Raw genomic sequence first — 23532 nt, forward strand, 5'->3', positions numbered from 1 at the left:
TACCTTTAATGTTTTCAGGGGAAGGAGAGCAGGAGAGATCCGTATCACCTTGTCAGTTCAACGGAACTCAGTAGAAAAGCAGAAGTGGCACACTTCTCCATTAAATTAAAAAAGTAAATTCCCATTAATGTGTCCTTAACTTCCTCACTGCCCCGGTATGTTTCAAAACTGACTGAACTTGCAATATAAAAACAGTCCAAGCAAGTTCTTACCAAAAATATGTTATAGGCATGCAGGTTAGCTGGCAGCATTTCCCTGCCTACCCCCACATGGGCTTCTTAATGATGAACTAACTCATCTGCCTACTTTTGATGCCATTCCAGGGATATTTCAAACAAAAATCACACGATTTTTTTTAACAAGACTTTTATTGAAAACATACACAAAGTCAACAAGTTATTTAGCTTCTGAATGTACATATTGGAGAATATTCATATTAGAGAAGAATATTTTATGAAAAGAGGAAATATAACTGACATGCTGCAGTTTGTTACGAAGGCATTTAGGCTTAAGGGCAAGTTACACTGTCAATGCATGTGTCTATGTACACAAATAGGTGAACACATACACACAGGTTAGCTGATTTGAAACTGTACAGTGCTATGCAATTTTTTTTTCTATTTTTCAACACTAAAAAAAGCTTTTATCCAAATGGTAGAAGTTGTTCACAGAACAGCAGTTATGATCTACTCTTCAAGAGTTTGCTTACAGTTACAACACTAACGATGCACACACACACAAAACAACCCAGATCTTCATGGGAAAGTTCTCTCTTACCAAAATGAGGCTCAAGTAAGAAAAACACTAGTTTGCAAAGGCACCGTGGAGACAGGCTTTAATACATTAAATACAACATGAATCATTCACAATAACAAGTTTAGTGTTTCTGGGAACTTTTGTAAATACAACACAGTTGGTCACACAAAAATGTTTCTGTTGATTTGTCTTGGCAACTCAGATACATCAACAGTGTAACAGCGTAACAGCTTTGTTCCCATCTGACAGAAAATAATGGCAGTTCTGCAAGGCAAACGCTAAACCTGACCGTATGTATTTATTAATTCCACAGTGTTTTGACAGATTATAGGGGATGCAACTTAAAGGATGCTGACACGCTCACTGAGGGCTTTCATTTCTGTTTCTTCTAGCTTGGTGTTTTCATTATGGTTAGCACTTGGACTGATAAGGTGCGCTGGATACTGCAGTCCATGTTCTCCTGAATACTGTTCCCATCGGGAGTCATCACTTTCATGGGTGATGTAACGTTCCCCCATTTTACATTCAAGTTCCCTTAAATCTAGCCAAGTTTGATAGTCCTGAAATAGAGTAGCAGTATTAGTTTTAAATTTCCTAAAATAAATGACATTCCCTTCTACTACTAATATGTGAAGTGCTATTAACTCAGCAGTCTAAAGGTCATGCATCCCTATTGCTCCAGAGTGGGAAAATCTTATAATTAATAAATATGAAATCTGCCTATAGAGATAGGCTTCATCTCTAGAGGATTTTTTGATACATTAATTTTATTAAACTGTCATAAATATAGTATGAAGATGTTACAGGCTGTTTTGCAGAATTCATGGATAGTGTACAGATTTCCATAATCTCTAAATAAGGCATGGTGGTAAAACAGTTCCTCATGCTTGATAATAATAAGAAGGAAGAAGAAACATCTTTAAATCATACACGTAAACCCCTGGGATCTGTATCAGTCAGTCAAGACATTTGCTCTGTCTCGGTATAATGCTGCAGGATATCAATTCAGCTTGGGCTAGAAAAATATCTGCTTTTCCAAACTTTGGCTATTACTGGTGTGCTCAAAGAGACATGTACATCTAAACATCAAGGTACTTTGGAACTCCACGTTGACAGTCAAAAGTAAGGCTGGAAACTGGTTTGGTTCTCGCGTTTAGGACATTGTGCTCTGCAGCCTCTGATCTGTCTAAAGTGTCTCACATTAATTTATTTCCACCCAAAGCATACATGAAGCTGCTATAATAAAGTCAATCCTAGCCCCAGGCAGACCAACCTCTGCTCATGATCCTGTATCCAGTTTTCTTTTTTCTTTCACCTTCTCTCAACCTAAGGCACAACCCTGGTCACTGAGCCAAAGCACCAGAAAGCCCGCGCACTGTGAGTGCATGAAATTCTTCATCCTTAGGATTTCACAAACTTTGGCCCACTTGTGGCCCAGGTATCCTCTCAGAAATCACATTTAAGTCTCGCTGCCCTGCACCACTGTTTGCTTTCCTTAGCCCACAAAGTTGGGCTCTTCCAGAAAGAGGACTCGCCTCATCTGTGCTGCTAGAGCTGCTGCTGTACTGCCTCACCTTAACTCACCTGCATTTGCTATTGCATGAGTGATAAAAGTGGATGCACGAAGGTGAAGGCTTCTGTCCCATCATATGAGACAACACGCATCCTTGCTGTGGGCCTTAGCCCACATTACCTCTCTGGTCCCCCAAGGCTTAGCCAAACGTATTCTGTGATGGCTCCCAGTGAGAGAAGCAGCCTTAGAAGCACCACCTTGGGGGGGGTGCCAGGATAACTGGGAGGAAGAAAGCAAGCCCAGGAGAAGGTGGGGTGTAGGGTTGGAGGTGGAAACCCTTTTCTTCATATACCAGCATATCACCCTCTACTTTGAGAAAAAGTTGTAACTGTAAGGTACTACAACATGAGTAGGACTCAGTTTTCAGTCTGGATAAAGATTCCTTTGGGATCGTGGATTATGCATCTGATCTGTGCCATGACTACCCTCTGTAAGAGTCGGTCTAAAGAGAATGATACCGTCTTAACATTGCTAACAGAGACCTGGAGATGGAATGTGGTCCTCATGAACATGGAGACGCAGAGACCCTGAAGGAGAACTACATGGTATGAGGAGTACTATGCTGCTCCCTGATACCTGGTGCTGGAAGGAACAACTACAATAAGGTTGCATAACAACTGTTGTTGTTACAACGAACCATGACATGCGTGACAATCTTGCTTGAGAAGGCAGAGACTGACAACAATCCATGGGCCAGAGGAGGAGCAATGTGTTTTGCTTGGCATAAGAGGACTCTTTAGCAGCCAGATTTTAGGAGATCTCCCTCACCAAGGATCATGATGATTGGAAGGACCGGCGTGATGCTGCCTGGACCTAGGACCATAGGGATGCCTTGGAACCCTGGTGGTAGTTATAATCCTCTTTCCTTTTTCTTTTTACTTTTCCTTTGCTTTCTGTCTTTTTACCTATCACATGCCACTTTACGGGCAAACAATAAAATTGTGCTGTTTAATTGAAGCATAACCCCTTGGCATGGTCGCCTTGATTTTTGTGCTTCGAGATCATAGTAAACAAACCATCACGAGTCCACTGGGTGGACAGTGACATTAAATTGGCATCATGGACAAGATCCTGAAAGACAGAGGGGTGCAGGTGGTGTGCAGTTTGTAACAGGGGAAGGATGTGTTGTTCTAGCTGCACCTGGCCTTACGCCCAGCTGGGTGAGAGGTGTCCAGAAAGCAAGGGGGTGACTGGGATTTTGTGCACACCACACACGCCCAGGACTTAGCACTCCAAATTCTGATTGAGGGCTCTGTCTATTGGGATCCAACTAAAAGAACTCAAAGTGCAAAAGGGGGAAAGTGCTAAAAAGGGGGGCTGCCCTTGTGTTAATGAGAATTTGCCTGCTCTGCTCAGGAAAGTGAACGGACAACCTTGTAGTAACTACAAGCTCCCTTCCCAAAGCAGATTTTTCGTCCCTTCAACCATTTGGGGAAGAAAAGGGTGACACAGCAGCGGCTGTGTGTAACTAAGTCTAGCCTCCCCGAAGTGGGTTTGGTCCCTTTGTAGTGAGAATGGCCGAAAAGGCTGATAAACAAATGAAAGATTGGGATGTGTTTTACACATTTCTGGCAAAGTATGGGGCTTGACCCTCTGTACCCGGAGAAGATTGGGCTCAAGCTAATTGGGCAAACTTGCAGAATGTAGTGGACCGAGTGACCTCTTTATAGACTGAAGCTAAAGTTAGATCAGGTAAGGGCAAATCTATAGTCTGTGCCATTTTAGGAGCTAGCCTAGTCACAGCAATCGAAGATCACCTTAGAAAATGTAGCAATGAAAACAAAATTATAGAATGACTTAGAACAACAATTAGAGAAAGGAAGGGAAGAAAACCGCTTGTTAAAAACCACTCTGAAGGCAGAATGCTCTAAAGACATTGAAGCCCTGAGTGTAATAGAGCTGGAAGTAGAGGAAAAGGGTATTAACCCAAAATACCCTCAGAAGGAGTTGGAGGAGGTAGAAAACCCTCAAGTGAGACCCTTAATTAAAACAGAATATACTTATCTGAATGAAGGCGATGATGATCCTCACATTACAACCAAAGAGATACCATATACTGCCACTGAGCTAGCCAAACTGAAAAGAGAGTATGGACGCCTTCCTAAAGAATCCAAAACAGAGTATGTTTGGCGCATATCCCTAACTGGGGGGGGGGGGGGGGGGCACAAATGTGAATCCCTTGGGAGATCCCGCAGCCTGGTGTCCCAGCTTGGCCTCAGCCTGTCCCCTGGCGGGGGGTGGTGGGGTGGGCCCTGACTGCTCACTGCACCAACTCTGGGTTTAGGTCTTTAACTTGAAACGATTTGGCTGCTGCCAGGATAAAAAAAAATACCCTATGAAGGAGCAGAAGACAGTGGCTGATAGCATCTAAAAAATTGCTAACATTTCAGTTTTTAGTTGAAGATTTCAATTGAAGGTGGCTAACGTATTTTCCTGGCAAGCATACAACTTCACTAGCTCTTCTGCTGACTGTGAAGTGAAAGCCCATTCATTAGTTTTAGTCAGAAATGAATCGGGGTAGACTCCAAGCAATCATATAATGTAAATTAAATAAGGGCTCTTTTTATATACATCATGTTGTCAGTGGGCAAACAAAACATTTTTGTAGCATACTTTGAAACCAGAAATTAAAAAGCGAATCTATAGATAAATGGGTGAAGGAGTATGAGGTTCTCAGGATCTGAAAACATGTTCAGCTTTGTACAGCTGCTTCAATTCTACTGTGCTTAATGAAAATTTGTTACATACTTACAGCCTAAACACACAAGAAAAAACAGGGAATTTGTAGCAATACCTGTAACCACGGGTGGCTTAAGGTTTTGTCCACGCTGTAGCGCTTTCTCATTTTCACTTGCAACAAATTATTTATAAGATCAATAGCTGAAAAGATATAATATTGGAAAAATGTCAGTTTAAATATATTTGTTTCAAGTAGGACAGGCAGATAGACCGACATGTTAGTTGTAAAAAGAAGACAGTTATCCCTTCTTAGTCCAGCTTTCTACAAACTGCAGTTAATGCTGACGTCCCTGAAGGTACCCATGTGACCCTTCCTAATGGGATTACAACTGTTTTATTTAACAGTTGTTGGGTAGCTACCATAGCGTCTACCTCTGTGTGTTCACTTGCAGGCACACAGCAAAGGCTGAAGATGATTCTCACCCAGTTCCTGCTCAAATGAAAAAAATCTCATGTGAGGACTGCAGTATTCTCCAGGCACCACATAAAGGTGGTGGATATCTGTATATATGGAAATATGTATTTCTGTGGTTTTGAAGGAGTCAGTGATTCACCGAGGTTATAGGTATGTGTGCTATGATGCACGAAGGGAAAAGGCCCATGAGTCAATGACCAGTGCATGGAACTGCACTAAGTGACCCATTTGGAAAAATCTCTGGGATGAGATTGCTGACCTTTGAATACATCTGCTAAAACCATTTACAAACAAACAAACAAACTAAACCCCCCCAAACCAACTGAGGGTATCATGAAAGGTTAAATTCTGTTCTAGGTGGTGCTAAATGTTCAGCATGTGTTCTGGGGGAAGCTTTTTGTTGCAGAGTAACCGGCTGGCCACAAGTAGTTACTTTCCCATTTCACCGCAATATCCCTTGGCTTGTCCCAAGTATGCTGGTTTACATCTTTATTTCTTTGTTTATATCATGGTGACAGGGAAAGATGGCCTTGAAAGCAGCACAGAAATGTGGCATCACTGAGGGGAATTGGATCTGAAACAGGTCAGACGGACACTGTTGCTGGCTGGGTATTGAAGGTGCTGAATAGTTACCTTGTTTGTTTTAAAAGCAGGAGATGGGGCAGAATTCTTTAAACTGGTACATCTCTGAGGTTGTATTTTGTGCCACAGTACAGAAAAGCTTTTCTTTTTTAACAGAGGACTACTCCCCCGAGGCTCAGTTTGCCAGCTAGAGCTTTCTGTGTGTTTCTGCCATGGGGCAGAGCACAGTGTCCAGGGAAATGGGAATGTATATGGCAACCTATCTGGATGTATACAGTAATTTGAAGACAAAGATATTCTTAGCAATAGCAGCCTATCACTAAAATATTTCCAACTTCCTGGTGCTAAATATTGTCTGGCAAATCGAAGCAATTGTGCAAAGAGATAAAATACATCTCAAGATTTCTGACAAAGGTGGCATTGCCAGAGGTTCTGAGCCATGCTTTTCCTGGCACAGATCATCCTAATTTTACTTTTTCTATTGTAGACAAACAGATTTTTAGCTACTGTCTCTTTTAGTGCACAGTACAGTTCATGTTAAGTACTCCAACTCATGTTTATTTTGTTCCCCCTCAAAATGTGGGATCAGAAAGCCAGTGGATAGCCAACAGGGCCACTACTGATAGGTGGTAGAACTCTGAAAACTCATTAGTTTTCCAAAATAGTGGGGTTAATTTTTTCCTCTTTATTGGTAAGAGAAGGTCTCAGGCTCCAAGCTATAAGGAAGAGACAGGAAAGTCAGTCATATGTCACAGTTTGGTTCTAGAGTGACTTCTGATATAACCTGGGAAAAAGTAGTAGTCATTGTTTTTATCTGGTGCTTGGAAGGGGAGAACAGTCCTTGCCGATACCCAGATTTACTGCAGTGGGTAAACATCAGCAGCTTCTGCAATGCTATCACCTTACCCTTAAATTCAGCAGAATTACAATACAACTTCAGTCTGCCTTTTAATATATAAGCCAGCACTGAATGTGAATTTAATAGGGTTCCCATTTGTTTATTATCTTCAGCAGTATTCAGGTGTATATGATCTTCAGAGATAATTTTTCATCATTTACTATGAATCCCAGTTTGGCAAATAGGTCATGGACTTGATGAAACAGTTGATTTCCTGGGAACTGATTTCAATCAGCCAGCTGTTGAGATATAACTGCATCTTTCCCAAGATGTGCCTCAGTAACTGCCAAGTACCTGCTGAATGCTCTTCCTGCCATGCCATATTGATAATCCCTCTATGCATCTTCTGTCCAACCCACTGGAAGCAGATAGTCCTATGAGGCTTACAAGTGACAGAATGATACACAGCTATACAGCCTCCTTTGCCCCTTTTTGTCCTTCAGGACAACGACGTACTATGTGTAATAACATATTTCTTTGCATTCCTGGGGAAATTGCCAATGGCTTGTTGAACTGACCAGAAAAGCATCGGTCTAGAAGAAGGACAGGGGAGGAAATGAAGACAAAAGTGAAAAGGCAGCCTCACCGGATGGTTAGGATTGTCAGTATTGAGCAATGATTTGTTCTTGAGAACGGTTTACACAGATACTCTGCTTGTTTCAACACTGGAATATTGCTGTCTCTGTAACAAGTTTTGGTGTTTATTTTTAGTTCTTTTTCTAGGGTTCTTTTCACCAGGAAAGTTTTGAGTATCAGTTGCCTCTTAGTGACAAATAAGCACCAATACAACGTGACTGTTGTTGAAGACTTAGGGCCCAAACTATCCAATACAATTCCATTTGCTTTAATACTCAAAGTCTTCAAATATAGGTGAAGAAAGAGATCAAACATGAGCTTCAACAGCAAAAGGCATTTTCTATTTTTTACCTGGAAATCATGCAATCCAAAAAAAGCCACTTCTCAAGCATAAGAGTTCTGAGCCAAGATGCAAGCAATGTGTACTGCCAAGGCAACAAAAGGACAGTGCTGTGTAAAGGAAAGCAGGAGCTAGGGAGTTCAATACAGACAGGCTGAGTGCTGGAACTGAAGGATTAAAGTATTTCCTTAGGGATCTGGAAGTCTGTTAGTGAGGAAACTCTGAATTGAACTAGTGTTAAATGGTAGAGGTACAGACATTGCCAGGTTCTGTGGGGCTATTTAAAGGAAATGAGAAAAGATCCTGGTTATTCTCTCTGTCTCAGCTTACAAAAAGACATCCTGTCCTGATAGTGTCCTGACAACCACTATCTAACATAGTTTGGTCTGGCTACTGTTCACGAAAGATGTACAAACAGTAAGATTCATGTTGACTCAATTTCTGAATTTTTTTTAAAAAATCCTCATATGATTAATAGTTTGATGATTGCATTTTGAGTTGTACTGCTTAAAAAGACTGGAGATAAAAATTTGGAAGGTATTAACATTTAGTTTAGACATATAACTCAAGCAGGTTATATGACGTACGTATAAAGCAAGATTCTGGGGCATCAGCTGTTAAAAAAATTGAATTTTCTGTCCAGAAAAATAAAGCAGTTTTGAGGAGGGGGTAGCAAGTACACTGTATTTTAAAGTAAATCTTATGAATTTTTACTAGAGACTGATTTTTTTAAAAAATCAGGTTTTAAAGTAATCCTTGTCAGATATATGTTAAATCATGACACATTTTAGGAGCTTTATGAAGTCTGATGATACTCCTCTGTAAAATCAGTAATTCAATAAATGCAGTATTAAGAAAGACCACATATGGTCTTGCACATCATCTATGGCAGGGGTCCTCAAACTACGGCCCGCGGGCTGGATAAAGCCCCCCAGGGTCCTCAATCCAGCCCCTGGTATTTACAGAACCCCCCAGCCTCCTCCCCCCGCTGAGGGGTTGGGGGGGAAACCAAGCAGCCGCAGATGACTGCCTGCCACTTCATCCGCGTGCCGGGCCCCTGGTTAAAAATTTTGAGGAGCCCTGATCTATGGGAATCCAACAGGTTATCACCATGGAAGCAACCTGCGTGAAAGTTCTGAGAGCATTATGGTACTGCTTTTTCTAAGTGTTTTATGGGCTCCTGTTTACTTCCCATGATTTAAGGATAGCATAAGCAGCCAGCTGAGGCTTATCAAGTTCCAGGAGCTGGAGACATTGTTAAATGGGATAAACTAGCCAACTGCTCCAGGAACACTTAGACAGGTGATCATTCATTAGAATCCCCAACGAGAAGATTCAAATGCAACTTTAAAAACCTGTATGTCCCCTTGATTTTAGGAAAGATTGCTCTTTTAGTTGCATTTTACTGGAAAGAACCTCTGGAGTCAGGAGGTTCATGTTTCCAAACTGCTTAAGGCAGTTTATTAGTATGGCAAAAAATTAATTGTAGTAATGGCACAGTAAAAATTTTCACTCCAAGAATCAAATTAACAATCATTACTACAGTTTTCATAGGAATGACTGCTTTAACTCAATTAGGGTGTGACCCACGCATTAACAAGAAAGTATCTAAAAACCCTATTATGAGCCTACCATTTATTTAGTCCTATCATAAAACACCTTGCCTTTTCAGATAAGGTATAACAAAGAAATCACCTTAAGAATATCAAGAAAAGCAGTCTTAAATTAACAATAAATTTATACTTGGTCCAGAATTTTTAAAGTACATCCACAATATTAGCTACTCTCACAGCTATCACTTGTAAAAAAACCTAAGCTGCTGCCAATAACGTACCTTAGGACTTCCTTGGCCCTCGACTTTTCTCAGTATAGCGCTATTGATTAGCAGTATAATTTTTCCATATACATAAACCCCTTCCCTACTGCTGGTCAATACAGCTTTGTTAACAAAAGTTCTAGTGTGCATGCAGTTATTTTGGCAAAAAGTAATCCTCAGCTGGCAGAGTTTATTATTTCAGGAACATGGATTCAGCTGTACTATCAAAAGAAATCATTGGCAATTATAAGCTGCACCTCTGCAAGAGAGGTTTTCTAATATCAATCCTAGCAAACATCTAAGTAGAGCCAAGACCTTAGTTTAAACAGCTAGTTAAACATTTACGGAGGTAGAGAGCATCTTTGAGCTATAACACACATTTGACCTCCTCATACTTAATGCTCACTCATGTGACTTTCTCATTAAAGTGTGAAACAGAGTTTCTATTCACATTATGCTGAAACATGTCTAAATAAATACTGGCTTGAAGGCGGCTGTGGTATTTATTTCTGAGTCAAAGGCAGTGTAAGAGGCACACCATGATCAAATTTAATGCATGGAAAAAATTGCATTGTTTCTTCCAAAATTATTCAGTAGTATGAATCCTGTGAAGCACCTAATCAACAGTGTGCACATCACATAGCTCATCAGGCTAGTAGTAATAGCTGTATTGTCGATAGCTGATGAAAAAAGAATTAGGAGTACAATGATTTATGAAAGTTCCGCAATAGAACGAAACACATCATGAATAATCCAAAGCTTGACATAGCATGTTCTAGGACAATGCAGTCCAAAAGAACAGCCACCACAGCAAAGACACACTACATAAAATACACTTAAAAGGCAGAGAGACAAAACCCTTAGGGGAGTTCTGTCTTTATATTTAGCAGTATTTATTTTTTGTAGCCTGTAGCTGAGTCAAAATAAATTTTTTGAGATGATGCAGATTTGGTGGACTGAAAGGTTAACGTTGGAAAAGAACAGTATTGCTGTTGAAAATAGGCTCCATGTTTGACCGATGTGAAAATTAAAGCTGTAAAATAGGAAAGAATTCTGCAAGTAGATTCCCGTGTATGAATATCTAGCAAAATTCCACGATGAAGTCTGAATTAAAGTCAAACTACCCTACAGCAAGTGAATTAGGAAAAGTAAGCTGGCTTGACAATCATTGAAGACAAAGCAGAAATAGCAGGTTGGGCAATGGAATGTTGAGTGGCTGTGACAAAACCTGATTTTCTACAAAATACTCCAAATTTAGCACAGAAACTACCTCTCAACAGTAACATCTTACAATTCTATTTATGCATACAAACACAGACTCAGCATTTGGGGAGTACACTTTTAAAGGAGAGAAGCTACTGGAAAAAGGTGGGAAGACACAGCCCTTAGTGGGTGTGGAATCAGAATTCCCCATGGAGGAATCTGTGAGGTTGTGCGTGTATGTGTATGCACACAATCTCTGACAAACCTTAAAATGCAAAGCGACTGGGTTTGGTGATGCTAGAGAAGGGATTTTGTGCATGAGGGCTAAGCTTTGGGAAATGTTGCTCGCAGAAATGTTGGGAATGGATAATCAGTTGTGAGAAAACACATTTCTGAGCGCTACAAAACTGAAAGGTCTTAGATTTTATAGGTTAAGTTTTAATGGAGGAAGAGGACAGAAAGCATTACACACAAAAAAAGCTAGAATTTCTCAGCAGGAGGAGTTGATGAGATTCATCCAGCTGCTATGACATCAGACAGATGGAGACTATGGAAAGAAAAGAGCCATAGCCAGTGACTAGACCACATTCCTGAGTGGCAGAGAAGACAGAACTGTTGACAGGGACTGAATGACATCAGACGCTCAAAAATATCACCCTCAAATGGATTCTGCCTTCTTTCTTGCCTTGTGACTGTAGACTCTTATTTTACAAATTGCTAGAAAATGCTACAGAAAAACTAATTCTCAAGAAAACAAACATCTTATATCCATGACGCACTTTTTCTCCAACATACAATTTCTTCCCATATCTTTTTTCTCTGAACTTGCTAGACTGTATTATTTATATAAGCAGTTTAAATTGTTATGGGTCATGTGGTTTTACAAATCTATTGCCCCATCAGTGTAGTTTAGAATTTTAAAAGCCAATTGAATTTTACCTTAAAACCAATAATTGAATGAGGAACAGAGAATGGGAACATTTAGGTTACTTTACCACTGTTGCCGCTTTTTCAGACGCAGTCTATAGGTATGACCTATCTCATTATGGTTTTTCCTTTTAAAATTTTGCTACCCTTCGCATTCCAGCTTAGAGATTAACATGCTGTTGTTTGGCAATAACAGAAAAAGCATCTACTGAGCATTAAATCCAAAGTGGTGATAAAGACAGCATCATTCACTATAATTTGTTAACTACCCATTACATACAAAGAAATACCTGATTTTGCTAAAAAGTAAAATATCTGAGCTTTTAAGTTCTCTCTGTTTATGGTAAAAATAGAAGTAAACATGACAATAAATAAGCTCAGCTATTCTTAAAATTTTTATGTGAGTATTGGTCTGAAAAGAGTGCTGAAATAACTACAGCTGCAAGAAGTTTTACATCCAATTTGGCTTTCTGAGCCACAGTAATAGTCATAAGCAAGAAACAAAAGGTCTGAGTACTGTTCTGCTTTCCTCAGTGTTGATTTTTGCAATAGGCAGGCAAAAATTCCTAACATTGCTTTGTTAAGCTATTCTGCAAGAAATCATAGGCCCTTTAATAAAGCTGTTGTTGCACAGGCACTGGCAATACACTTGGCTGATGATCACTTCCCTTACCCTAAACTGAAAACCGCCTAACAACGTAAAAACCCCACAACTTTCGAAACATTTACACTTCCACTAAAGTACATACACAAAATTTGAAGCAAATGAGTTCTTGCGGTTTTAGCAGCAGCTAGCTCAGGTATATCGGCTGCCTAAGTTGGTGATCCTAACCTGGTACAGTCACAAATCGACGCCCCTCATCCCATCTATTGTTTCAGGGTGTCTGTCTTATCTGCCATCACTTGCTTTGTGCATCAAGCAGGACTGATATAGACAGCAATAGGTTTGAATAAACATTTCTTTTTCTTTTTTTAAGCTCAAATTGGTATGTCATTGCTTCTACTACTACTCACTGTTCTACAACAGTGTTCCTAGGATTATCATACTATGAACATTCATAGCAACGGACACTGACATATTTCAGCAGTAAAAAAAGAAGAAACAGTCATGCACAGTACATTTTATATGGCCAGAGAACCTGAACATTTTTATTGGCATGCGTAAATCAAGAGTTAATATTGATTATCTTAGATGGTAGACTAGCTCTTCTAAGTTCACTGAATTCTCAGTTTCTGCCTGCTCCTACTGAAGCATTTAATACAGTCTCTTGATGAAGGTACCACTTTTAAAATCTAGCTGTAATGTACAATTCATAGAGTCTGCTCTTAAAGAGTGCTTGGGCCCAGCACTGCCTTTTGGACATACGAGAAGAAAGCAGTAAGTACTGGAGAAAGAAAGAAGAATATTTACATTAGTTTTACTTATGCTAACCTTTTGACAAATGGCTCCTAGTTTTCAAATTCACACAGCATAACACTTTAAAAAGATCTTTCTTACCTGTGTTAAAAATAATATTTATTTTGCAATTATTTTATCTATTGCAGCGGTGCTTGTCTAACCAATTTTGGTTTCAATTTTTTAATGCTATGGCAGTGCTTCTGTGGAGACTGTGGGTGTTTATTATGTTAAAGTTCTCTTAAACAGTTGCGTGAGTTTTCAAATGTCAGTAATTAAATTGGACTAACTGCTGGATCTTCAATTTTTTTTTCTTTCTTACAAGTGAAAATCACTTAAAGAATTCTGTTTTAATTTTCAAACAAAGAATAATTGTTCTGGCAAGAAAATATGTCTTGTAGATCCTTCAAGAGAAACAGCCATTTCAATCATACCAGCTTGAAAGAGATGCTGATCAATATTTATTTACAAAGACCTTGCCAGATTCTGTGGCAGCATGACATTCCACACTGTGATCTAACCCTCTTACAAGCTTCAGTGGAAGAACTAATTGATGATAATTGCTGTCCTCTTGGGAGAATTATTGCTACAATACAAATTCCAGGAAACAGTTAAAGAAATCTCTTATGCCTTTAAATCTATTATGGGTCGTTTCTATATTTATATGAATATGAAAAAATATAAAAAGTGGTCAGTCACTTTTGTTAAAACTTCTGTTGAAAAATGTTCAATGTTTAAGAATAATTGACAAACAGAATAATGGAAAAGATATGGAATGCAAACACCCAATTCATTAGCTTAACCTGTTTCAGAAGCTGGAAGAGCATATGACAAGCTAAATGAAGACTTCCAAGTGCATAAATGTAACCTGTTGGGATTGAAACTAATTCTGCTCTGAATTTTATAGATTTGTAGCATTTAAGTGTAGAGAAATTTATGAGCCCCAGTGTACTTTATCTTAAAATGAGCTTCGTGTTACCATAGTTTACATTTAACTACATATACCTTTTCAAATTGTTTTTATTTGCAATATTGAGTAAGCAACTTCATAATATCTTTAAAATTATCTGTGTTTTCCCCCCTAATGCTTCAATCATTTGTAGCATCAGCTATCATGGCACTGTTCACTGTTCAGAACTGTAATCCAGACTCGATGTGTTAGGACACCGGGTCCACACAGATTTGCATTTTAACCACGCTGTAGGGTCACAGATCACAGGAACTGGACGGAGCCAGCGGGCCCACCAACCTGCCCTCCCGTGACCTGCACAGGGCTCTGCACCAAGGTAGCTGACAGAACATGGTTCCTTTATTTTCCCCAGGTAATGTGGAATTTGAGTCCAACTCTGAGCTCTAAAATTCAGCATTATCAAGTAATACCTGAACAGAGATCTAGACTCCAAGTCCCTGTGTTAAAACATCATGGATTTGTTCAGATTTTTTCCAGGTTTTTGTTTAGCACAACAGAGTGGCTCATCAGCTAGCAATTCAAAATTCAGAATAACATGACAATGTATAAGCAGATTTTCATTTAGTGATTTGTTAAAGTGTGTTCTTTCCCTCCTTTCTGCACACTTGCAGCCTGGTATGCATTAACTCTTAATGAAGGCTGTGATTCTCTAAAAGGAGATACAACACCCCAGTAGGTGCATTTTCTGTAGGTACTCTACTGAATCTTCACCTCTGAATGCAGAAATTGATCTTCTATCTACCACGGTAGAAACTTGTGGGAGACAATTTCTTGCAGCCTCTCCTGTGTTGATTGCTGTTTGCTTGTCTCTAGCGCCAGATAAGGCATTGCTGCCAATAGATTCTGTCAGCTTACATATCAGAAGTGCGTGCAAGTTCAGGAGGACTTCAGTGTGTAATTGTGCAGATTTATAGTTCCGCCTCTCCCTGCAACAGATCTCATCAAACTTCATCTGCCACCGAGATAAAACAAAAGACAATGCTCTCAAAGCATTTTTCAGCTGAGAATCTCACATGGCTAGAATACATCTTATCCTTGGCTAGAATATATCTTATCCTAAGCAGCAGGCACAATCCTCTAAGCTACGCTTAATGTGTAAGTTAAATATGTCACCTGAAACCCAGAAAAACTCTACTGTAAATAATGGAAACTGTAAATGCTAATATATTAATTCAATTTGGTACACATTCAAATTCGGAAAAAAAAGATTAGAATTTGTTGTTTATAATGTTTCCTTTGATTTAAGACTTACGAAGCAATCTTGCGAAACATTAAGGACAAAGATAATGATTGAAGAAAACACAAATTCCCAAAGAAAATCAAGTGGCCTGAAAATGCTATGTATAAGAAAACATTTGTGAAGCCAGAACTGATATATTTATTAAGTGCCCTACTTGGTTGCATTTAGAGACATCTTTAATTTACCTTCTTTAAAAATGTTCATAGTGAATTATTCACATTGTTCTTTTATTATCAAAAGTCTTTGATGCCATTGACCAGAACTCTAGTTTCAAAAGTCTCATTGGTTACCTCCAAGCCTCCCCCCCGCAGAAAGATTCTTCTGTTACACTTTCTCACACTGTTCTTGAAACCTCATCTGCTTGGAATTGTTCAATCTTTTTTATCTTCTCTACAGCAAGACTATCAGGGTACAGCATCCTACTGAATGGAAACTCAATTAGTGGCACAAGGAAAACGAGAAAAAGACCGCAGAGCACTAGAGCTGAAAGAAGAGGTACAGAAGTGAATATAAGAAACACTGGTTCCAGCAGCAGAGGTTCCCCACAAAATTCTACAGCAGCCCCATCTGTAGGTGGCTATGGGCCTCCTTCAACACCTCCTGGAGAGTTCCCATACCAGAGGATTATGCCATACGGAGTCTACATGCCTTGCAGGAAACACCTAAAGCAGCTGATAGCACAGAACAGAGATGGTACCTTGAAATTTCAAATCTTTTTTTTCCCAGTGGTATGTACAGGGTGTGTGGGTGTGTGTGAAACACAAAAGCAAAATTCAAGTACTCTCGTTTAGCATTTATATAAAACCAGCCCCAAATAGGTATTACCTTCATGAGAAATTTCTTTCCATGGATTGGGTGGATACATGAAAGCGGCATTCTGGATTTGGTCATGTATGTCTTCGTCTTCATTGAATGGAAAGGTACCACTGAGGCTTACGTAAATGATGACACCCACAGACCACATGTCCAGAGATCTGTTATAGCCTTTGTTTCTCAGCACTTCTGGAGCAAGGTAGGCTGGTGTTCCTACAACTGAACGCCTAAATGATTTCTCTCCAATGATTCGGGCAAAGCCAAAATCACAAAGTTTTACCTGTTTAAAGAAAAATGCTACAGTAAAACAGACGTTATTTTTATTATCATACATGTAGCTGAGGAACTTTTATCATGGTTTAGTTGCAAGATGCATCTCTACTGTTCCTTCAAGGATATTGTTTCTTTAAACTCCTCTTTGAGAGGAATACCCTTATTCCACCAAGACATCAGACCAGACTACCAGTCCATTTCACCTCCTTTATTCCTTCACTCCATGAATAAATCACAGTAAAACCAGTAACACAGGACAGCTTAGAGTGAAAGAAATATGGGTTTAGATAGGCCTAATAGCTCAGGCTCTGGTGAAAGTAGTAATATAAAGTAATACTTATTCATTCATAGCATAAGAACACAGCAAACAGAAAAATTGGTTTACCTATGTTTTTTTCCTAAATCAAGCAAGTCGACAAAATTTAGCTTGAACTTCCACTTCTATTTTATTGTGGACCCAGTTACACCCTGCCCTTCTGCAAACTTGTCTGATTTCTTCAGATGTAGCTGCTTAAAAATTCTCACTTAAGGCCTCGGTATAGATCCTTCCTTTCCAATTATTGATATTATTTACAAATTATCAATAGTGCTGCTTTTGAATATGGACAGTTGGAGGAGATTATAGATGAACTCTGCAGATCAAAGCTAATAGGAACTTACAAATACCTTTTAATGAGAAATACAACAATGACCAGAAAGTATGTTTAAATGTTCTGTAATCTAGCTGGTATTTAAATTCATAAAACTAAAAAGCTAAAAATTCTTCATGAGCTCTACCCTAACTTTCAGAAAAATAAGTGTCTTTCCAGTCACTGCTTGCAAATTGTCACTTATCTGGACCAAATCAAGCAGAAAAGTAACTTGTCCTGTAGTGGTGAGCAAATTAGAGACAATCTCAGAAGTAGTTACATCACACTTGAAAATCTAGTTGAATTATTTCAGGCAAATGACAAGAGACAAGGATTTTCAAATATGTCATCTTTGGAAATTTTTTTGAGTAAGTGAACAGGTTTTTTTCATATCTAAAAATTCTGTGTAGTTTCTGAAGGAGATACAGACAGGTCACTAATCTTTTTTGTTTGGTCATAAAATAATCACTGCTGACATTTTTCATGTGAACAATTTATCTTAAGAGAGGGCATTTTCTACTTGCCTGTGGGAAAGGATCAGCTGATGCCAATAACACATTTTCTGGCTTGAGGTCACAATGAACAATATTTTTGAAATGAAGATGTCTTAAAGCAACAAGGATCTGTGAAGAAATAAATCAGAAAGAAATTCAGTTTTAAATGCCATACCTTTTTTTGGATTGTTTTATATTGTTTGGACAATATCAGTGATCAGAAAAGCAAGGCTTGGTGTAGGGAGAAACAATACAACAAGAATGTACCTTTTACAAGAATGTCTACAATGGAAAAAAAAAAAGTAAAAATTTCAGCTATTATTTGCTGTGCCTCAAGTTTTCTTGATGTTTCACTGCATGGAACATAATTTTTCCCTCCCCAAAGACTTTATATTCTAAACATTTTTAAAAACTGGGTTCTAGGTACTTGTTTACATTTTTTTGGTGTGATATATTTGGATGCAGAAACATTTGCAAAATAACCTTCCACATCTAAATTCACTCAAAAAATTTCACAGAAATAGTACTGATTAAAATTAAGCTTTTTCTTGAGGAAAGAAAGCATAGGGAATGTTGCATGTATTTCTATTTCATTACACACAAAAAAATACGGCAACAGTGTGTAACAGATATCCATCCTATTCCTGCGGCTTTAACTCCATTCCTTGCGCCCGGTCAGGGGCTGGCAGAATTTCCCACTATTTTAGAGCAGGGAATGGTGAGGAGGCTGAATTAACCTGGGAAGGCAAGAAATCAGACAGGCTGGTGGCAGTTTTGCCCATGAATGTCTGAAAACCAGGAACCTCCTACGTTCTACCCCAAATAATGAACTCCCACCATACCACTGTTGTTCTTGCTCCTTTCTTTTCCCTGACCGCTGAAACACAGGCTGCTCTAACTCTGAGGTGGCTCACTACTCAATTGCGTATCTAAATTTAAACCAGTATTATGGGCAGCCAAAGCAGCAGTATGATAATATAGCAACAGGTAGAATAAAAAAAAAAATCCCCAGATCACACTGTTAACAGAAAGCCATACAGGAAACCAGACTCATGTAGTCACAAGTAGTTCTGAGATCCAATCTCAGCATGGGAAATACACACAAAAGTGCACAGTACGAACTGCAATGGTTCGGCACAGGGCCATTCAAGAGGCTCAAATTTCTTAGGTCTTGTACAGTTTGTTGTTAGTGATCTGCATCCTTTTCTTTGCTTAATTTTTCAAGCATATGAGTGTAGAGGAATGAAGCTGGGTTAATTATCATTGATAACATACAGCTGTGGGCTGGCTTCAGGGGTGGTGGGTTGGCCGATTTAGATAAGGTGCAGCTGTGGCTGTTCTGTGAAGAGGTTGGGCAGCCGAGGAAGAGAGGGGAGGAAGAAGCAGAGAGAAGAGAGAGAGAGAGAGAGAGAGAGAGCACGCGTGTGCCCTGGGTGAGGAGAGACGAGGAGAAGGCAGCGGAGGGACTGACATGAAGGGTGTGTTGGTATGAGATGGTAAAAGACTTTGTTGCAGCCGACTAGTTTGGAGAGTGCTGTGACAGATGAGAAACTGTAGTTCGATGGCCCTTCCATCCAGCAGCCAGACAGCTTTACATGTGTCTAGTTCTAGGTCCTCTTAATGGACACAAAGCTGTCTTACCATCCCCGATACTACAATTCAGGCTTTCATAAATCAAAAGGTAAATTATGCCAAAAGCAAAATATAAGAAACAGTGATAATAATTGACCTCAAATCTCTTTCTGGGTCTATAATTAATTTCTTACCTGAGTAATTAAAAACTTTGTTATTCTCTCTGGCAATCTGCCCTTTTCACTTGATAAGATCATCTCCAGCATGTCTCCATGGAGTTTTTCCATAACAACAAACACTCTTTCTGGCGTCTCAAACATACACTCCAGATTTACAACCCCAGGATGATGAAGATTCTATTAAAGATAAATATAGCACCAGTTTTCCCAACATGATCATTAGGTTTTATCATTACATAGACAGTCTTCAGACCCCCCTAAAGCAGACAGTGTTTCAGTATTTCGTAATTTAAAGTGTGTGCCTAACCTGTAGGCAATAGGCATGAAATGCCTAGGGACAGTACAGGAGAATTAATTAATTTCCAACTAGTGTAACAAACATACATTTCCCTTATTGTGTCTGGTGTTTAAAACTGCAGAAATTGTAATTCCTAGCATGACACTGCCAATACATTTGGTCTTGGCTGTTTATACAGGTTAAGCAGTGAAAATACCGCTGTTTTTGCAAAAATACTAGTGATTAACAATTAAAATAATTATATTATCTGGTATTTATAGAATGCACAAATGAAGTTAATACAGTAAAAAAGAACAGAAAAATACCTGTAAAATCGCAACTTCATTACGAAGTTGACTTTCCTGTTTAGTTGGAAACCTTAGTTTGTCAATTATTTTAATGGCAACGTCTCTTCCTGTTTTGCGATGCTTTCCTGCATTAAAAAAAGAAAAGGCCTCTATGAATTAATATGATTAAAAGTGTTCCACTTTCACTGGGTTGTACAAGTGGCCACAACCAAGTAATCCTCAGAGCACTTTTGCAGCAAATTCAATCACTAAGAATTTACTCTCATTTCCCTTCTTTCTACCCTTTGACAAGAGAACTTTTCTTCATCACCTGACAAAGCTGTTTAAACACGTAAGAAACATATGCATACGAGAAAGTCAGCTCTGCATTTCAACAATATACATGCAAGGTTAACTTCCTCAGACAGCTACATATATGCTCATATACTATATATATGTTCATATACTTAAGCTGCATTCTCTGCAGCTGGCAGATTGCAGGCTTATTTGGTAGTAGCTCCAGACTAGTAAATAATAAAAGAAGTGATTGCCTTTAGGCAGGTAAGTGCATGTCCCAGGTTTATCAGAGGGCCACAGATTTTTTTCAGTGAGAAATTTGTTGTTAGGTCTCACTTCACACGATCTCAAACAACAGCTGTACCTCAATACACCCCAAAAAACTGCTCAGACAAAGGAGGAAAAAGAGAGGAAAGATGGATAAGAAAATGAAAAAGAGAAACAATTCTAACTACGTAAAAATAAAGCAAAGAAATCTCACAAAAACATGCCAAAAAAAAAAAAAAGCAGAAAGATTTTTGGAAAAAAAATGTTTTTTCCATTATAATTCTCTAAAAGAACAGTTTTCTGCACTTCAGGGTTTTCTTTACTGGAATTTATTAGAGAATATGAAGTTATTAATACACACTGACCCACTATGGGGTAGAAAACATCAAATTACAAAAAGACTTTGTCAACAAAAAAGTTTCATTGTTCAATGAGTACTGCTTATATAAAACAATGAGCAGCTAGTTTCTGAAACAAAACATTTCAGAATCCAAATACTTCCACCATTCAAGAAATTTTCTATTTTAAGATCTTAAGTATAATTGTACAACACACCAAAGCCTTACCTCCATAAACAATTCCAAACTGTCCTGATCCCAACACCTCATCTGGGAAGATCTGGTATACGGTGCTAATGTCCTGTTTATGAAGACATAACAAATATTAAGCCCTGAGATATGGAAACAAAATTTGTATTTAGTTTGATTTTTCTAGTGGGAAGTAGCATACATTTAGTATAGTACATTTCAAAATATATTATCTACCAAAAACGTTCATGCAGGTTTTCTTAAAAGCCACACTAATGGGCTGTAAAAGCTGCTGAACCTTCAGTAGTTTTCAGCCGCTGCCACCTTCCAGGCAAGTAGCCCACAGCATGCAGCATTATACTTGAACTTTGTGAACTCTGAAGACAAAAGTACATACGGAAATAAAGAAGGTCTTGTTAGCACCATTCTACCCAGATCTCCCAGGATCCCAGATCTAGGAATTACCTCTGGGTTTTATGAAAAAGAAGAAATTACAAATTCAAAATACTGACATGGCTCATGTCAGCCATGGAAATGTAAGTGGTTTCTTAGTTTATGGAAAGTTTTCTGAGTATCATCAGTTCTGGGCTTCAGCTTTTTGTGTTGGTCCACTGAGAAGGGTGAAATATTCCATCCGTGCCAGAGAGGGAGTCTCACATCTCACTGTTTGTTATTGCCTGAACACAGGCTAAAGCACAAGCTGTTAGTAGATTCATTTGGAGACTCAACCTCAAATCTCAGAGCTCAGCTTCACTTTCCTGATATTTAACCAGCAACACATGCAATGAAGACTAAAAGAATGCCAGGGAGTTACTAATAAAGGCTGTCTTGCTTCTTCTTAGGAAACAAATGGACACATCCCTAGCAGGCAATCTTTTTCTGGCAAACACCAGAGCTGCCCCAGAGCTTCACTTGGCTGCAGGGAGTCCTATTTATTTCCACTGCCCATGAAACAGAAAATCAGCAGTGTGACTATTTACCTTGACCACATGTCCTGTGTCTTAACAGTCCTAGTGTAAAAGAAATGATAATTCTTTATGTATGGAAGTAACAACATACGTAACTCTTCCTTTGGATAGTTTTTCATCTTTGTACAACAGAGAATATCTGATCTCTCAGTGATGACAAGAAACTGTATATTTATGAAAGCTTGTGATTAGCTTTACGAAGTTCAGCTGACAAATGCCATGATCTAATAACTTCTATGGCTCACTTTTCCTTTTAGTAAATACCACTCTGCAATGATTCATAGTTAAATTCTGTGTTAAGTGAAATTACCCATGTGTAATTCTTGCATCTCAAGAAAAGGTGCCACAAAGATGATTCTTCTCGAAAGTTAGCAAAGCTGATTGTTAATTTCTACAGAGTAAGCGAAAAATGGCTGATGATCTAACATTCCTCTTTGCAAAACAGATCAATGACTTTGCAAGCTTAACCATAGCAGGTCTAGCCCCAACATCCAGAGAACACTCACCACATTTTCTTGAACTTGGCAGTTTGACACAGAAATACTGATGGATATATCCCCTGGGGAAGAAAGTAAAATATACTTTAGATTGCTGTGCTTTCAGTTCAAACATGTAGTAATAGGAAATGACATTTACATTACATCAATATCTACTGACAGCTCTAGAAATTGGACCAATTAGGTCAGCTGGTTCATCTACCAGCCAATATAAAATTACATCAGCCCACAAATATGTGACTGGAACAACAGTTCTGCAATGTCTGGAAAAGAATAGAATTATACATTTAATTATTAATTTTTGATAGCAGAATCTTGTAATTCCCATTTATAAGCTTCTTACTGTTTTCTTCAATTCTATTTTGGGGCTTTACACTTCATGCAAGTAACATAACTGCAACTAGAGTACACTTTTTATTAGTGGATTTAATAGGTATTTTTATTTATAGCATCACCTACAATGTATTTGATGCTATTCAGATGAAGGCAAATATGCATTCACATTGGTCTGCATACCGTTAAAAATAACATACATTTCAACTGGGCAGAGACACTATTAAAACAGATAATGGAAACAAAACCTTGCACTTGTGCTTTAATACAACAAACATCACATCTAACCTCTACAAATCCAGAGCTTAGGATGTTGCCTTCTGTCTCCTACCTCTGCCCAGAACCCTGTGCTGACTTTTCATTTTCGTAGTATGGATTTCAGTCTCATCAGAACCATTGTCCTCTACTATAAAGCCTCTATCGCACACTGAAGACACTCACTACTACCCACCAGCACCTCTCCTAGTTGCAGTAAGTAGCACAACTAACTTCTGCCCTGTATGGCTTATTTTCTTGTCATTTCCTTAGGAATAGACTGGTTTGGGAATGGAAAGTTTCAGTTAAGTAGAGGCTTTTTATCATTGCCAATTCATTTTCGAATGTATGCACTGCTTTGTCTTTACATGAAAAAAAGCACAGACAAAAACATGGACAATTCTTACACTTTCAGCACAAGACAGAAAGTTGC

At 38.8% G+C, this 23532-nt stretch overlaps 1 protein-coding gene across 5 annotated transcripts in view; it reads right to left on the bottom strand.

The window, feature by feature from the left end:
* Nucleotides 1-359: 359 nt before the first annotated feature.
* Nucleotides 360-23532, bottom strand: part of PRKD1 (protein kinase D1) — a 143500-nt gene continuing 120327 nt past the window's right edge. For 4 of the 5 annotated variants that reach the window (XM_037395007.1, XM_037395005.1, XM_037395006.1 and 1 more), the window contains 8 exons: nucleotides 22521-22573; nucleotides 21086-21158; nucleotides 19995-20101; nucleotides 19407-19568; nucleotides 17671-17769; nucleotides 16257-16524; nucleotides 5124-5209; nucleotides 360-1316 (listed from right to left, as the gene is read on the bottom strand). In XM_037395007.1, coding sequence (XP_037250904.1) covers nucleotides 1098-1316; nucleotides 5124-5209; nucleotides 16257-16524; nucleotides 17671-17769; nucleotides 19407-19568; nucleotides 19995-20101; nucleotides 21086-21158; nucleotides 22521-22573 — 1067 coding nt within the window. In that variant the 3' untranslated portion in view covers nucleotides 360-1097. Of the gene's footprint in view, nucleotides 1317-1962; nucleotides 4431-5123; nucleotides 5210-16256; nucleotides 16525-17670; nucleotides 17770-19406; nucleotides 19569-19994; nucleotides 20102-21085; nucleotides 21159-22520; nucleotides 22574-23532 lie in introns of those variants that run through there. The other variant, XM_037395008.1, reaches the window with a different exon arrangement.

The sequence above is a fragment of the Falco rusticolus genome, chromosome 7 (assembly GCF_015220075.1).
Source record: "Falco rusticolus isolate bFalRus1 chromosome 7, bFalRus1.pri, whole genome shotgun sequence".
Lineage (NCBI taxonomy): Eukaryota > Metazoa > Chordata > Aves > Falconiformes > Falconidae > Falco > Falco rusticolus.